Source organism: Pleurodeles waltl, chromosome 6 (assembly GCF_031143425.1).
Source record: "Pleurodeles waltl isolate 20211129_DDA chromosome 6, aPleWal1.hap1.20221129, whole genome shotgun sequence".
Classification (NCBI taxonomy): domain Eukaryota; kingdom Metazoa; phylum Chordata; class Amphibia; order Caudata; family Salamandridae; genus Pleurodeles; species Pleurodeles waltl.
This window is the reverse complement of record NC_090445.1, coordinates 1,081,369,131-1,081,385,087: the sequence shown is the minus strand read 5'-3', so window position 1 is coordinate 1,081,385,087 and position 15,957 is coordinate 1,081,369,131. Positions and strand designations below refer to the sequence as shown.

General features: G+C 47.0%; 1 protein-coding gene across 17 annotated transcripts in view; it reads left to right on the top strand.

Moving 5' to 3' along the window:
* The window catches only part of UBR4 (ubiquitin protein ligase E3 component n-recognin 4), a 1,862,787-nt gene that overhangs the window by 674,257 nt on the left and 1,172,573 nt on the right, over nt 1-15,957 (top strand). For all 17 annotated transcript variants that reach the window (XM_069240131.1, XM_069240143.1, XM_069240141.1 and 14 more), the window contains exon 35: nt 11,548-11,739. In XM_069240131.1, coding sequence (XP_069096232.1) covers nt 11,548-11,739 — 192 coding nt within the window. The remainder of the gene's footprint in view (nt 1-11,547; nt 11,740-15,957) is intronic.

Here is a 15,957-nt window from a genome sequence, read left to right as displayed (position 1 = left end):
TATTTTATACCTTTACTTAGCTGTTGCGAAGTATATTTTTGTATGTCTTTATCTCCAGTTAGGAGATATACCAACGTTAGTTCTAGAGTGTGTGTGTTAAAATAAAAATAACATTTTTCTAACACTGGTGTGGTTCTTTCCTTCACTGACTGACCTGTGTGGTATTTGCAACTGTTTTGCACTCTCTTGGATAATCCTTAGCTTCTCTCCACAGCTACCCTTATGAGAGCTCTGGTTATCTAAAGCCAACTACGCGAACACTATTGTTTGCCTGGACTCAGTACTGGGCGCCTCACCTATAGGTGTACACATATACTGAGCCAGCCTCCCACACTCTGCATTAAGATCTGCTAAGCACCGGGCAAAAAACAACCACCTACGGTTTAGCAAGATCATTCCACCAGAGGTAAAGCTGCGACCACTGCGTTAGCACACTGAGTTCCAGTGCTGGACATCTGTCAGACAGTGACATGGGCATCTCTGCACATGTTTGCCAAACACTACTGCCTGGCAAGTCAGGTCAGTAGGTACGGGCACTTAACTTGTTCGGTCCTGTATGACTTTCTCTTTTGAAATTGGTCCTCAGACCCACCTTCGGGATGGGTTTGCTTGGGTATCTATTCAAAGGTAAGGAATCTAGATAGTCTCTAACAGATAAGGCATTATCGAAGGTAATCAACGTGTCCTTCTAGCATCCTCATTTGCCTTCATGCATGATGCTGTGTTTCTTACTTTAGGCTAGAGGTCCAGTAGCATCTGATCAACCTACTCTTTGATGTGGAACACCTCTTTGGACCACAGGTTGATCAGATGCTAGAGAAAATCAAGAGAGACAGACACGGCTAAGTCAGGGCAAAAGCCACCTCTCCCAAGGCTTTACTCTATCAGAGGCAGCAACAACCCTCCCAGTGTTACTCCAGGAGGGGCCTATAGAGACAATACCTCCGAGGGGGACGGGTTCTGCAAAGAGAGCCACTCCCGCTACACAGTGACCCGATCTCCCCTAGTTCCCGACCACACAACCCCTTTTGGGATGACTAGAGGAGTACATCCAGCCCCTCCATGACCCCTCCCCCCCCCCCCCCCATCCTCCCCAAAGCAAACACTGTCTTTACAGGCCATTGGCGTCACCTACAAGAAGTAGTTGAAGCACTCCTGGTCAAAAGAGCTGTATATCCTGTGCCACTACACTAGCACGCCAAAGGGGCGTACTCTCTGTAATTTCTTATCCCCAGGAAAGTCTAGTCCATCAGGCCCATTGTCCTCTTCAGATCCCTCAAAAAAAGCACATCCTGTCAGCTCACTTCCACATGGTTGCTCTACAGGATGTTATTCCCTTGCTGCAGCAAGTCCACTTCATGACTGCCCTCAACCTAAAGTATACCCGTTTCAACATTCCAATCCACTCTGCTCACCATTGCTAATCATGTTTGTTGTAAGTGGACAGCATTTACAGTTCAATATTCCCTTTATTTCAGCCTCTGGAGTTTTTACAAAATGCCTTGCTGTTGTAGCTTCTGCTTTCCGGAGAATCGGTGTCCATATCTTTCCCTTACCTTGATGAGGCAGATAAAGAACACAGGCAGGCAGCAGTGCTGGGCCCACTCCCATATCATATCTGTTACACAAGCTAGGTTTCACCATCTGTGAGGAAATGGGGTGTATCGTGTGGTGTGGTTGTGCAACCTGACCGTGTAGGTCCAGAAGATTTTGTCAGTAAAAACTCTCAGCTCAACCCTAGGTAGCTGTGTTACTGACCAGCAAGGCTTACACAGAGGAACAAGTGTTAAGCATTTAAACAACACCAAAACAATTGACAACACTAGAGAAATCTGACACCAACTAAAAAAAAATCAAGACTTTAGACACTAGAATAAAAAGTTTCACCGAAAGGTTCTGAAGATATAAATTTTAAAAGCAATAATACATCAAGAACTTTCACTCAACCGCGAACAAGCCTTGGCAAAGTCAACGAATTAGACACCTAGAAACTTTTTCAAAGAAAATGTAGGCAATGTAAGTGTCGGTGGTTGGAAGAATAAGTACCATCTCCGGCAGGGAGCTAGTCAGTGGGACCAGTGTGATGCTGGATAGCAGTTATCTCTAGAGGCAAATCAGTCAGTTAGCAATTCCAGGTACTTGGTCCTTGTAAAGGATTCCTATGGAGTGGTCCTGCTGCAAGTGATGAAGGATGCTGAAGATGCTCTAAGGATGCTATGGATGCAATGCAGTCCAAAGTCCATTTGCCACTGTACTACCAGTCACCATTTATCACAGTCACAGGCTAGTCTTTCTTGGGTCAATAACTCGAATTCTGATGGTCCCAGCAACTCAGACAGAATTCCCGGGCTCAGTGAACTCTTGTGTATCTCTGTGCATCAGGTCTTGTTCCTAGGTGTTGCATCGCGGCGGTGGTAGCGGCTTGAAAACTTGGGGCCACCAACTTGTCCCATCAGGATTCTTGAACTGTTGTGTGCCTGTGCTGCGAGCAGGAGGCCAGTCAGTTGGCACTTGGAGTTCACTTGCCTTGACTGAGCTCTAGACACCGGTTCTCCCTGTAGGAAGCTGGCTCTGTGTATATTATATCAAAATGAGTGTGCACAGAGTCCAGGGGTTCCCCAGAGGCTAAAGCAGGTAATATTAATGCTCTTTTGCGATAGTGTGGTCGAGCATTTAGGCCTATCAGAGGGTAATGCAAAGCATTTGTTGTACACACACAGACACTAGAAGAAGCACACACCCATTGACTTAACTCCAGACCAATGGTTTTTATATAGAAAAAATACATTTTCTTAATTTATTTGTAGAACTACAAGATTCAAGTTGCAGGTAAGTACTTCAATAGATTTGTGTTTCACACATATCAATAGCACTTTGTTTAAATCAATAAGTTATACAGTTTTTGAAATATTGTCTATTATTGGTTTTAAAAATTGACACAGTGCAATTTTCAGAAACCGTTCCTGGGGGGAAGAAAAGTTAGATTGATTTGCAGTTAAGTACAAAACTTACAGTTCAAGTGTCCGGGGGTTAGTAAGTCCACAGGTCCAAGTTCAAGTTAACCCAAAACACCCAGCAACACTGGGCCGGCCTGGTGCAGAGGTTAATGTTGAGGCAAATTTAACATGTGCTCCTCTGGAGACTGGGGGGCATTTGGTTTCAGATCTGCAGGCATGTAAGTACCCATGTCTTCAGAGGTCTGACCTGGGGGGTTTAGTGGAGCACGGGGGGCCACAAGTAGGCATCAAATATACACCCTCAGCGTCGAGGGGCGGCCGGGTGCAGGGTGCAAACAAGGCGTCTGGTTTCAAATGATTCTCTGATGGGACCCCGGAGGTCACTCAGATGCTGCAAGTGAGGTCCAGGAGGTCGACTCGGGTAAACCACAGGCTGAACAGGGAGGAGGGCCGTCTGCTGAACGTACCTGCACTGGAGGTCGGGTTCTCCAAGGTCTGGAAGCTGCAGGTGCAGTGCATCTTTAGGCACCAGATATCTTTGTCCGGAGCTTTCACGGTCACGGGGTTCTTGGGATTCCCTCTGCGGGTGTCTTCGTGGAGAGGTCAACCCAGGGTGGGCACTTGCTCGCAATCGCCTGGGGATCCTCTCTAGTCTGTTGGGCAACATGGACACTGGCTGTGGCCGTGTGGCAGAGAGTGGTCAAGACTCAAGCATTCGGAGTGGTGTTGGAGTCCTTGGTGGTTGTTTCTTCTTGGACATGGCCCCTGTCCACTAGTTCTTGGTCCTTTTGGGTGCAGGACAGTTCTCTGGAGCTTGGCAGAGGTCGCTTGTCCCATTGGAAAGGTTGCTGATCTTGTGCAGGTTCTTTGAAGCAGGCAAATCAGTTGTCGTCTTCCTTCTTTTCTGCTGGGGGTTCAGCTTAGCAATCCTGATTTCTTGTCAGGTCACTGGGAATCTGGTGAGCTGGGTTCAGGGAGGCCCTTAAATCCTATATTTAGTGGCGTTCCAGGGTCAGAGGGCTGTAGCCAATGGCTACTGCCCCAGAGGGTGGCGAAACCCTTCTTGTGTCCACTGGGGGGGGGGGGGGCGGCACCTACCCCTATTGGTCCCTGTCCTCCAAAGCAAGAAGGAGGATTCTGCAGGGAGGGAATCACTTCAGCTCTGGACACCTTAGGGGTGGTCCCAGTTGAAGTGGTCTCTTCTCCTTGTTTTTCCCTAAATTTACCACTGAACTTGCTGCCAAAAGTGGGACTCTGTCCAGGGTGCTGCCATCTTCACTATCTGGAGTGCCTTGGGGCACTGTAACAAGAGACTTGAGCCTTCGAGGTTCCCTGCCACCAGGTGTTATAGTTCCTGCATGGAGGGGAGGTGTGAAGCACCTCTATCCAGGACAGGGTTTGTTTCTGACCACATAGAGCACAAAGGCTCACACCCCATGTGGTCAGAAGCTCATCTGAAAGTGGCAGGCTGGCAGAGACAGTCAGTCCTACACTAGCAGTTTGGCTAACATACAGGTGGCATTTCTAAGATGTCCTCTGGGTACACTTCCCAATAAATCCCACACTGACATCCGTGTGCGCTTATTCTGCTGAGAAGTTAGATACCAAACTTCCCAGTATTCATTGAAGCCATTATGGAGTTGTGGAGTTAGTTTTGACAAACTCCCAGACCACGTACTTAATATGGCCACACTGCACCCACAATGTCTAAGAATGGACTTGCACATGCAGCTATGCCCTCGTCTGTGGCATAGTGTACCCTGCCTTAGGGCTGTAAGGCCTCTAGAGGGGTGACTAACCTTTGCCGCAGGCAGTGTTTTGTGGGCATGGCATCCTGAGAGCAATACCATGTTGACTTTGCCCTTTATCTCCCTGCCAGCACACACAATCTGCAGTGTGCATGTGTTTTGTGCAAAGTCCCTTAGGGTGGCACAACACATGCTGCAGCCCTTAGGGACCTTCCCTGGCCACAGGGCCCTAGGTACCAATGGTACCTTTTACAAGGGACTTCTCTGTCTGCCAAAGGTGTGCCAGTTGTGGAAACAATGGTACATTTTTAGTGAAAGAACACTGGTGTTGCCACCTGGTTAGCAGGATCCCTGCACACACTCAACATCAATAGAAGGCAAAAAGTGTGTGTGGGGGGGTGCGGGGGCAATAACTGCAACAAGGGCCTGTTTCCTACACTCCCTGAGCAAGACACTGCAGACAGTCCCTCTTCACTAGCCACCAGGTGCAGCAGATGCAGTCTTCATCTGTGCAACCTCTTTGCTGGTCCCTCGGTGCAGCAGGGCAGTTCTCCTTCAGTCCTTCAAAGTCCGGCAAGATCAGAGTTCTGAGTGCCCTTATTTAAGATGTGGATGGTAGCCAATGGGCTATCGTGTTTCCTCCCTCCTGATGACGACGTCCTAGAAAGTGTGGCATCTGACTGTCCCAGGATGCACCATTCTGCTCACTGGCAAAATAGCGAGACCCATGTCTTGACATTCAGAGCTCCTTAGCCCACCGCAAGAGGTGTGGCTACTAAGAAGCTACACACCCCTGAAAGTGTTTTGACAACTGTCTTGTCCTCGCTTCCCTCTAGTGCCAGCTTGGCTGCCTAAGCAATAGACCAGCCCCTTTCCCAAGTGTTACCCATTTGCCCTTCAAAGGCAACTTCTCCTTTGATCTTGCCTTTAGGGCTAACACTTGAGGGCTGACTTCAGGAGGGAGGAAACACCTCACTCCCATGAAACCAAAATAAAAGGTAATAGTGGTTTGAGCTACAGCAACGCCCAGTGTAGTCCAAAAGTAAATTCACAGATGGTGCAAGTGTCAGGTGCCCTACTACCCCAAGGCACATTAAGGTGTACAAAGACACACACCATGTAACATAGAAGGATATGATCACAGCACACAATAAGCATAAACACTAATAGAATAAAAGTAAACAACTTTGGTGAGTAGAGAACACGATTGGTTGATGGTACAGTAATTCTCTGTTTTTACAGAGGGATGTTTATTTGTACCAAACGTTTGTAGGTCAGTAGGCACAGTGAAGTAAGACAGCCAACACGTGTTTCATCACAGTGACTTTTTCAAGGCTGTAAGGAATGTGAGGTACAAAGATTTGTTCCAATTTCATTACACATACAAATGACAAATAGTGAGGTTTGTTAATAACGTGAAAGAATATACATATGATCAGCATAGATGTGAGAAAGTATCATACAGGAATTAAAAAACATATATATATCTAAGGGAAAAATACAGACATGAATCACATGAATGATATTGTAATGTGGTAGGAGCACAGAGGTGTTGGTAAGCACCCAAGGAAACTAGGATTGGGATAGATGTCCAACGCAACCAGTCAAAGTTTTCAAAAGAGGACACCAAAAAAGTGTTGTACCAAACGGTAAGCCGGCTCATGCGTGGACGTGAACCTATATGTATGGCTCCGTGTATGTGAGGTGAGCAACACGCGTGAGCTAGTGAAAAAGTCTAGTGATTGTGACGCAACCTACCTAAACTTGTAGACCAGACGGTTGTTAGACTCCAAATGGGAGAAAAAGTAAGTTGTAGCTGTGGAGGGGACATAGGAGAGAAAGAAGAGGGGAAAAAAAGGGGAAACCAATGCCAATGAGCCACACGGGATGCGAAATGTCAAAACAAATTAAGAATTTATAATAAAGTTAGGCACATAGGGCGCAGTATGTAGTAATTGAAATAGATAAGGTACCTGTAGTTCCAAGAAGTACGTAGAAAGAATTAATAGTCCAGATGTGGCCAGGTAATGGGCATCGAGAAGTTCATTATTGCCAAATGTGTTCCTGTGAAAGATAGGGAGAAAGCTTGGAATAGCCTGCTATTGCCCAGGTGAGTGATGTCACCACGACCTGCGGGCATAAGGATTGCTGGGTCGGAAGACAAAAAACGCCTAGTCAGGCATAGAAAGTTATGCAATTCTAGGGTTAAGGAGGCTCGGTCAGTAGACCGAAAAACTGAGCAATCTGGGTCCCGACAAAAGAGGTGGCAAAGACCCCCGTAGGCAACCCTCTGTATTAACGAATAGGCGAAAGGGCTTGTAATGGTGAAAACTAAGAATGTATGCTAACGCCCCATAGCGTTTAAAATAGTAAAAAATGAAGTGTCACAGTGCATAACGTGAAAATAGTTACAAAACAAGGTGACAAAGCCTTGCGCTAGTGCCCCTTAAGATAGAGCAATACGAGTCCCGATAGCGGCTCTCGTTAGCAACAAATCGCAGCATAGTAAAATAGGTAGAGTATTGGTAGGGAAAGAGGTGTCGAAGCCTCCAATGGATGCCCCCCTTACAGCGAAGGAAAAAGTGCTTACCTCACCGCTTCGTAAGCACGTGCGCTCTACGTTGAAGCCGGTCCCAGTAGTTTCCCAAATGGTGGTGATTAAGTAGTGGGTGTGGTGTTTAAAAATAAATAAAGGACTTGGGCCGATTAGGGCCATAGAAGCTAGCACGCGGGAGTAACCAAATGGAAATGTGCAAAATGGCGACCATATTTAGTACGATAGGTTATGCAAAGGTAGGCTTGTATGCAGAGATAGGCCCGGGCAGTGAGGGAATTTCACCAGAACGTGCAGAAAGCCATAAGGGTCTGTGACAATTGTAAAGAGACACATGATTACAACAAATACTGTATTGATGTGTACATGTCCAAAAACTAGTATTTGGTTAGAGATAGAACAACATTGTCATGCAGTATAGTACACGCAGGTACCCATTGTATCTGAGCAAACAAATTCGCATATAGGCAGATTTAGAATAGGCAGGTCAACAGGTCAGTACCATGAAGTATAAGGTAATCACCTCAGCTTGTAGTGTAAAATATAATAATTGCATATTATTGCATTAGGTGTCCTATTTTAAACAAGCAATGATGTACGTAGAGAAAAAAGCAATCAAAGGGTATGACCATGTCAAGATATATAAAACATTGATATTGAGACAGAAGCAGAATGAAGGTTGTAAACTGAGGTTTGAAGGTATAAGTATATATATAAAAACATACTGGCTAGTACTCCTAGTTGAGTACCCAAGATGTAGACTGGTACTCAAGTATGCTCAGCCAAGAGAGATTACAGGTGGGTGTATCACGTTATGTCAACCATGTGATTAGGTCAAAAATACATGTCATTTCCTATCAATGTTTAGACCTTTTTCCACAACCCGTAGTTTGAGTATCCATTTGGCTTCACATTTGCGTAGCTCTTTGATCATATCCCCCATTCTGGGCGATGGTGCCACTTTGGGTAATGCCATGGAACCTAATGTTGGGAATGTGCGTTCCCTCATGTTGTGAGTTAAAATGTGTTGCAAATGGATAGGTGGTACTGAAGTTCCTGATTGCCCTGATATGTTCTTGGATGCGTTCTTTAAGAGGGCGGATCGTGCTGCCCACATATATATGTCCGCACGCGCAACTGATGCAGTTAGCTGTAAACCTCGTATTGCAATTGATGAACTGTCTGACATGGTGACTAACCCCGTATTGTATGTGAAGGTCAGGGTTCTGTTTAGAGCAATTGACACGAAATGCAGCAACCACACTTGTAGAATCTAACCGGTTTGTTGGATAACCACATTTGGGGTTGGGCTAGTGTGAGGGGTGCTATGTAACTTGGGCAGAGAATATTTCTCAGTTACGGCCCCTACTGTGAGTAATGGATGTTCTCTTGCCTACAATTGTCCCAAGCCCCCTCCCTCCCATGTAGGCCCTTATTGTGTCATTACCTGGGAGTCGTTAGCATGTATCCTCAGGAGGGCAGAAAGCTGTCTGCAGGACAAGCCCTTGTACATTAGTAAAAGGGCACTGGAAACCTTGTGCAGTTAAAGTGGCAACTTCTAAAATTACATTTTCCCCCACAGTGACATTAAGTTTGATTTAACAATTAAATCCGATTTAATGCACTTATTGTTATACCATACAGTACCAGCCTTAGTCCCATTCAGAAGTTAAGAGGGCTGGGGTACCACCCTGTAACTCTGTACTTGCCAATGGGGCTACTAGCCATTCCATAGTAAAAATGAAAATGTAGTGTTTTTACTGCTGGAACATGTCCCACTTTTTAAGCTACAGCACTCTGCCTTAGGGCTTGTTAGGCCTGCTTTAGTTGTGACATATATGTTAAAAAGGGAGGTTTGTGCTTTGCCATTAATTTGAATGGCAAGGCCTAGTAAGCTTAAAACTGCCCTTCCAGTCTGCAGTGGCAGACTGAGAGCTGTGTTTTACCTTGTCCTACTCAAGGTGGCGCAACAAATGTTGCAGCCCTGGGTACCCCTGGTGCTTTATGCTAGGGATGTCAAAATAGACTAGGCTATGCCAGTGGGACCGAGCACTTAACCATGCACCATTTTAAGGGTCAGAGCGCATGCACCACGTCTTGTTTGGTAGTTTTTCAGAACCATTGCACAAGTACCTAATTGTCAAAATTGGGGCAAATAAGTGGGTGTTATAGGAAAATGGCTCCCTGTTGCAGTTACCCCCCACTTTTTGCCCGATATTGATGGTGACTTCACTAACAAAATGTGCTGGGACCCTGCTAACCAGGCCCCAGCACCAGTGTTTTCACAAAAAATGTACCATTGTTTCCATAGTTGCCACACCCCTGGCACACAGATAAGTCAGTTGTAAAAGGTACCAGTGGTACTAAGGGCCCTGTGACCAGGTAAGGTCCCTAAGGGCTGCAGCATGTGTTGCGCCACCCTAAGGGACCCCTCACCTAACACATGCACACTACCATTGCATATTGTGTGTGTTGGTAGGGAGAAAAAGGCAAAGTCGACATGGCATCCCCCTCAGGATGCCATGCACACAAAATACTGCCTATGGCATAGGTAATTCACCCCTCTCGCAGGCTTTACAGCCCTAAGGTAGGGTGCACTATACAACACGTGAGGGCATAGCTGCATGAACAATATGCCCCTGCAGTGTCGAAGTCTATTTTTAGACGCAAGTACAGTGTGGCCATATTAAGTATATGGTCTGGGAGTTTGTCAAAACGAACTCCACAGCTCCATAATGGCTACACTGAATACTGAGAAGTTTGGTATCAAACTTCTCAGAATAATAAACCCACACTGATGCCAGTGCTGGATTTATTAAAAAATGCACACAGAGGGCATCTTAGAGATGCCCCCTGTATTTTACCCAGTTCCTCAGTGACTGGTCTCTCAGTGGCAGGCTGGCAGAGACCACTCAGTCCTTCATGTAGCTGGACCACAGGTAGTATGACCTGTGTCCAGTACATAGCTAAAATGGCTTTCTCGCACTTAGGAAGTCCAAAGGATTGGAACAGGAGTTTGTTGGGGCACCTCTCCTCATGCAGGGTTGCCTTCACACAGGGACCTGCACCCTGCCTTTTGGGCTGGAAGGGCCTACTATATGGGGTGACTTGCAGTAACCTGGTGGTGTGACCAGCAGTGAAAGGGTGCAAGCACCATTTCACACAGGCTGAAAATCTCAGGCCTACAGACAAGTTTGCATGGGCTCCCATGTGGACTCCTGGTGTACAAATGCCCTGGAAACCGAGGTACCATATTCTAGGGATTTAGAGGGGTACCCCCGTATACCAATTGTGGAGTGTAAGAAGTGCAAAAGCAACTAAACTTGGAGGGAAGAGCACAATCGCTGGGATCATGGTTAGCAGGTTCCCAGTGAAAACAATCTAAGCACACTAACATCAGGCAAAAAGTGAGGGTAACAATGCCAGAAATAGGGGACTTTCCTACAAGCACTACTGGTTAAATTTAGAATTGTTGTAAGATGTTCATTTTGCCTGTTAGGTCCTCTTGGACATCCTTGTTTCATTCATTCAAGCTCCTCCGCCGAGCAATTTAATCCTGAGTAATCTGTTTAAATGTTGATAAATCTGCAGGTGGAAGTTTCCATCAAACAACAAAGGTAGTTACTTTTGGTACCATCTTTCAAGTGAATACTGTAAAGCATGCAGATCCAACACTCCTCCCTAGCTTGATGGATGATGATAGGCCATGTTTATAATTTTTCACATTGTTTTGTAGCAATACACCTCTACAGAATTAATGTCTTTGTTGTCCACCCACCTCATTATCACAGAAAAGATGGACTCAAAACTGACATCAGGGCACAGGGATAGGTGCATGATGCCTCCGTTCAGAACTCAGAGGCATTGTTTCTGACACCAATATAGAGCCAATGCTTCCTACTGACACTGAAGTACTATGGAAATTTTCTGGATCCATTGTGGTGCCTGGATTATTCAAAATTTGAGAAACATGCGGGTATATAGTGTATCAACCAGAAAGATAGTTTACCCCAGAGTTAAGTAGCTTTTTCGTCTGGCATTGTACAACCAGAGGGGTGTGTATATGTCTGGCTACTCTGTGGTGTCATTTGTAAACTATGCTTTATAATGGCATTCCCTGCTCGAGAAAATGTATTTTGGTGACTGATGATGTAAGCTAGGCAGCTCCTCTTATTTTAAGGGTTCTCCATGTTTTCTTCTGCAGTTAATCCATTCCATTGAGCAACATGGACCAAGCTTTGTTAGTATTACAGAATATTTTTATAGACACTCTTTTTCTTTTGCACAGCATGTAATTGTCCTGGAGTGCACTTGTCACATTGTGATCTATTTGGCTGATGTCACCAACGCGCTTAGCCAGAGTGGCGGTCAGGGACCTAGCCACCAACCCATTGATGGCGAAGAGCGGACCATTGAGATGGACTCAGATTGGGTGGAAGAACTTGCCGTAGAAGAGGATGATTCCCAGGCGGAGGACTCGGTGAGTACATCTTAGAACGTGAGGGCAAATCAGAATATGAATCAAATCAAATCAAATCATTAACATTTATAAAGCGCGCTACTCACCCGTGCGGGAATGAAATGCTAATTGTAAGGAAATGGCCCCCTGTTGCAGTTACCCCCCCACTTTTTGCCTGATACTGATGCTGACTTGACTGAGAAGTGTGCTGGGACCCTGCTAACCAGGCCCCAGCACCAGTGTTCTTTCACCTAAAATGTACCATTGTTTCCACAATTGGCACACCCCTGGCACACAGATAAGTCCCTTGTAAAAGGTACCAGCGGTACCAAGCGCCCTGTGACCAGGGAAGGTCCCTAAGGGCTGCAGCATATGTTGTGCCACGCTAAGGGACCCCTCTCCATATGGTCTATGAGTTTGTCAAAAACAAACTCCACAGCTCCATAATGGCTACACTGAATACTGAGAAGTTTGGTATCAAACGTCTCAGAATAATAAACCCACACTGATGCCAGTGTTGGATTTATTAAAAAGTGCACACAGAGGGCATCTTAGAGATGCCCCCTGTATTTTACCCAATCCTTCGGTGCAGGACTGACTAGTCTGTACCAGCCTGCTGCTGAGAGACGAGTTTCTGACCCCCTGGGGCTCTCTGAGGACAAACAAAAGCCTGCTCTGGGTGGAGGTGCTTCACACCTCCCCCTGCAGGAACTGTAACACCTAGCAGTGAGCCTCAAAGGCTCAGGCTTCGTGTTACAATGCCCCAGGGCACTCCAGCTAGTGGAGATGCCCGCCCCCTGGACACAGCCCCCACTTTTGGCGGCAAGTCCAGGGGAGATAATGAGAAAAACAAGGAGGAGTCACCCACCAGTCAGGACAGCCCCTAAGGTGCCCTGAGCGGAGCTGACCCCCCTGTCTTTAGAAATCCCCCATCTTGGTTTTGGAGTATTCCACCAATAGGATTAGGGATGTGCCCCCTTCCCCACAGGGAGGAGGCACAAAGAGGGTGTAGCCACCCTCAAGGACAGTAGCCATTGGCTACTGCCCTCCCAGACCTAAACACCCCTAAATTCAGTATTTAGGGGCTACCCTGAACCCAGGAAATCAGATTCCTGCAACCTAAAGAAGGACTGCTGACCTGAAGCCCTGCAGTGAAGACGGAGAAAACAACTGATTTGGCCCCAGCCCGGCCTGTCTCCCTACTTCGATGAAAACTGCAACAGCGACGCATACAACAGGGACCAGCGACCTCTGAAGCCTCAGAGGACTGCCCTGCATCTAAAGGACCAAGAATCTCCTGAGAACAGCGGCCCTGTTCAACAAACTGCAACTTTCTGCAGCAAAGAAGCAACTTTAAAGACCCCACATTTCCCGCCAGAAGCGTGAGACTTTCCACTCTGCACCCGACGCCCCCGGCTCGACCTGCGGAAAACAAACACCTCAGGGAGGACTCCCCGGTGACTGCGAGCCTGTGAGTAGCCAGAGTTGACCCCCTTTAGCCCCCACAGAGGCTCCCCCTGACCACGACTGCCTGTAACAGGGGACCCGACGCCTGGAACCAACACTGCACCCGCAGCCCCAGGACCTGAAGGAACTGAACTCCAGTGCAGTAGCGACCCTCTGTCTAGCCCAGGTGGTGGCTACCCCGAGGAGCCCACCCCGTGCCTGCCTGCATCGTTGAAGAGTCCCCAGGTCTCCCCATTGATTCCTATCTGAAACCCGATGCCTGTTTGCACTCTGCACCCTGCCGCCCCTGTGCCGCTGAGGGTGTACTTTCTGTGCCTGCTTGTGTTCTCCCCCCCCTCCCCGTGCCCTACAAAACCCCCTCGTCTGCCCTCCAAGGACGCAGGTACTTACCTGCTGGCAGACTGGAACCGGGGCACCCCTGTTTCCATTGAAGCCTGTGTGTTTTTGGCACCACTTTGACCTCTGCACATGACCGGCCCTGAGCTGCTGGTGTGGTAACTATGAGGTTGCCTTGAACCCCCAACGGTGGGCTACCTTGGACCCAACTTTGAACCCTGTAAGTGTTTTACTTACCTGTGAACTTAACAAATACTTACCTCCCCCAGGAACTGTTGATTTTTGCACTGTGTCCACTTTTAAAATAGCTTATTGCCATTTTTGTCAAAACTGTATATGCTGTTGTGATTATTCAAAGTTCCTAGAATACCTGAGTGAAATACCTTTCATTTGAAGTATTACTTGTAAATCTTGAACCTGTGGTTCTTAAAATAAACTAAGAAAAGATAATTTTTTCTATATAAAAACCTATTGGCCTGGAGTAAGTCTGAGTGTGTGTTCCTCATTTATTGCCTGTGTGTACAACAAATGCTTAACACTACCCTCTGATAAGCCTACTGCTCGACCACACTACCACAAAATAGAGCATTAGAATGATCTCTTTTTGCCACTATCTTACCTCTAAGAGGAACCCTTGGACTCTGTGCATGCTATTTCTTACATTGAGATAGTATATACAGAGCCAACTTCCTACACCTCACACATCTTTTTCCTGCTGTCCCATTCATCATGCCCCAATGGGATCTTAACCTGGTCTTAACTTACCTAATTTCTTACTTTGAAATAGTATATACAGAGCCAACTTCCTACCCTAATGATTTATTCATTGATTAGTCAAGTATCCCATATCTCCAGAGGAAGCCGATATATTGAACTCTCCTTTCTTTAGAGATAGACTGAAAACTGATTAATCAAGTCATTGGGTGAAGCTATCCCGAAACAAAAAGTCCCCCTTAGTAGTGATTGTAGGAAGTTGGCTCTGTATATACTATCTCAAAGTAAGAGATAGTGTGCACAGAGTCCAAGGGTACCCCTTAGAGTTAAGATAGTGGCAAAATTAGATAATTCCAATGCTCTAATTTGTGGTAGTGTGGTCGAGCAGTAGGCTTATCAGAATGTAGTGTTAAGCATTTGTTGTACACACACAGGCAATAAATGAGGAGCCCACATTCAGACTAACTCCAGGTCAATAGGTTTTTATACATAAAAATATTGTTTCCTAATTTATTTTATTAACCACAAGTTCAAGATTTGAAATAACACATAAAATGCAAGGTACCATATACAGTTTTTGTTAAAATGGCAATAAGCTATTTTAAAAGTGGACACTTAGTGCACAAATCAACAGTTCCTGGGGGAGGTAAGTAATGGTTAGGTTGTGAGGTAAATAAGACACTTACAGGTCTCAGTTCCTGGGCATAGGCAGCCCACCGTTGGGGGTTCAATGGAGGGACCCGGGGGTGTCTCTAGCGGTGCAGGCAGGCACTGGGGGGGGGGGGGGGGACTTCTCGGGACAGCCACTACCTGGGCTAGGCAGAGGGTCGCCTGGGGGGCAACTCCTGCACTGAGGTTCGGTTCCTTCATGTGCTGGGGGCTGTGGGTGCAGTGCTTGGTCCAGGCGTCGGGTTCCTTGTTAAAGGCAGTTACGTTCAGGGGGAGCCTCTGGATTCTGTCTGCAGGCGTTGCTGTGGGGGTGTAGGGGGGTCGTGTCTGGCTACTCACGGGGTCGTAGTCACCAGGGAGACCTCCCTGTGGTGTTGCTTCCCTGGTCCTCGAGCCGGGGGCGTTGGGTGCAGTGTGTGAAGTCTCACACTTCAGGCGGGAAGAGTGAATTCTTTAAAAGTTGCTTCTTTGTTACAAAGATGTTGCTGTTGTTGGGCAGAGCCGCTGCTCACGGAGGTTTCTTGGTCCTGGGGGTCAGGGCAGTCCTCTGAGGCTTCAGAGGTAACTGGTCCCTGTTGGATGCGTCGCTGGTTGCAGGTTTTCGAGTCAGGAGACAGGCCGGTAGGGCTGGGGCCAAAGGAGTTGTCGTCGTCTGTCGTTTCTGCAGGCTTGTAGGTCAGCAGTCCTTCTTTGTAGTTCAGGTTGCAGGAATCTGATTTCCTGGGTTCTGGGGTGCCCCTAAATACTAAATTTAGGGGTGTGTTAAGGTCTGGGAGAGCAGTAGCCAATGGCTACTGTCCTGGGGGGTGACTAACCCCTCTTTGTGCCTCCTCCCTGTGGGTAGGGGGACACATCCCTAATCCTATTGGGGGAATCCTCCAAAACTAAGATGGAGGATTTCTAAAGGCAGGAGTCACCTCAGCTCAGGGTATCTTAGGGGCTGTCCTGACTGGTGGGTGACTCCTCCTTGTTTTCCTAATTATCTCCTTCAGCCTTGCCGCTAAAAGTGGGGGCAGTGGCCGGAGGGGCGGCCATCTCCACTAGCTGGGATGC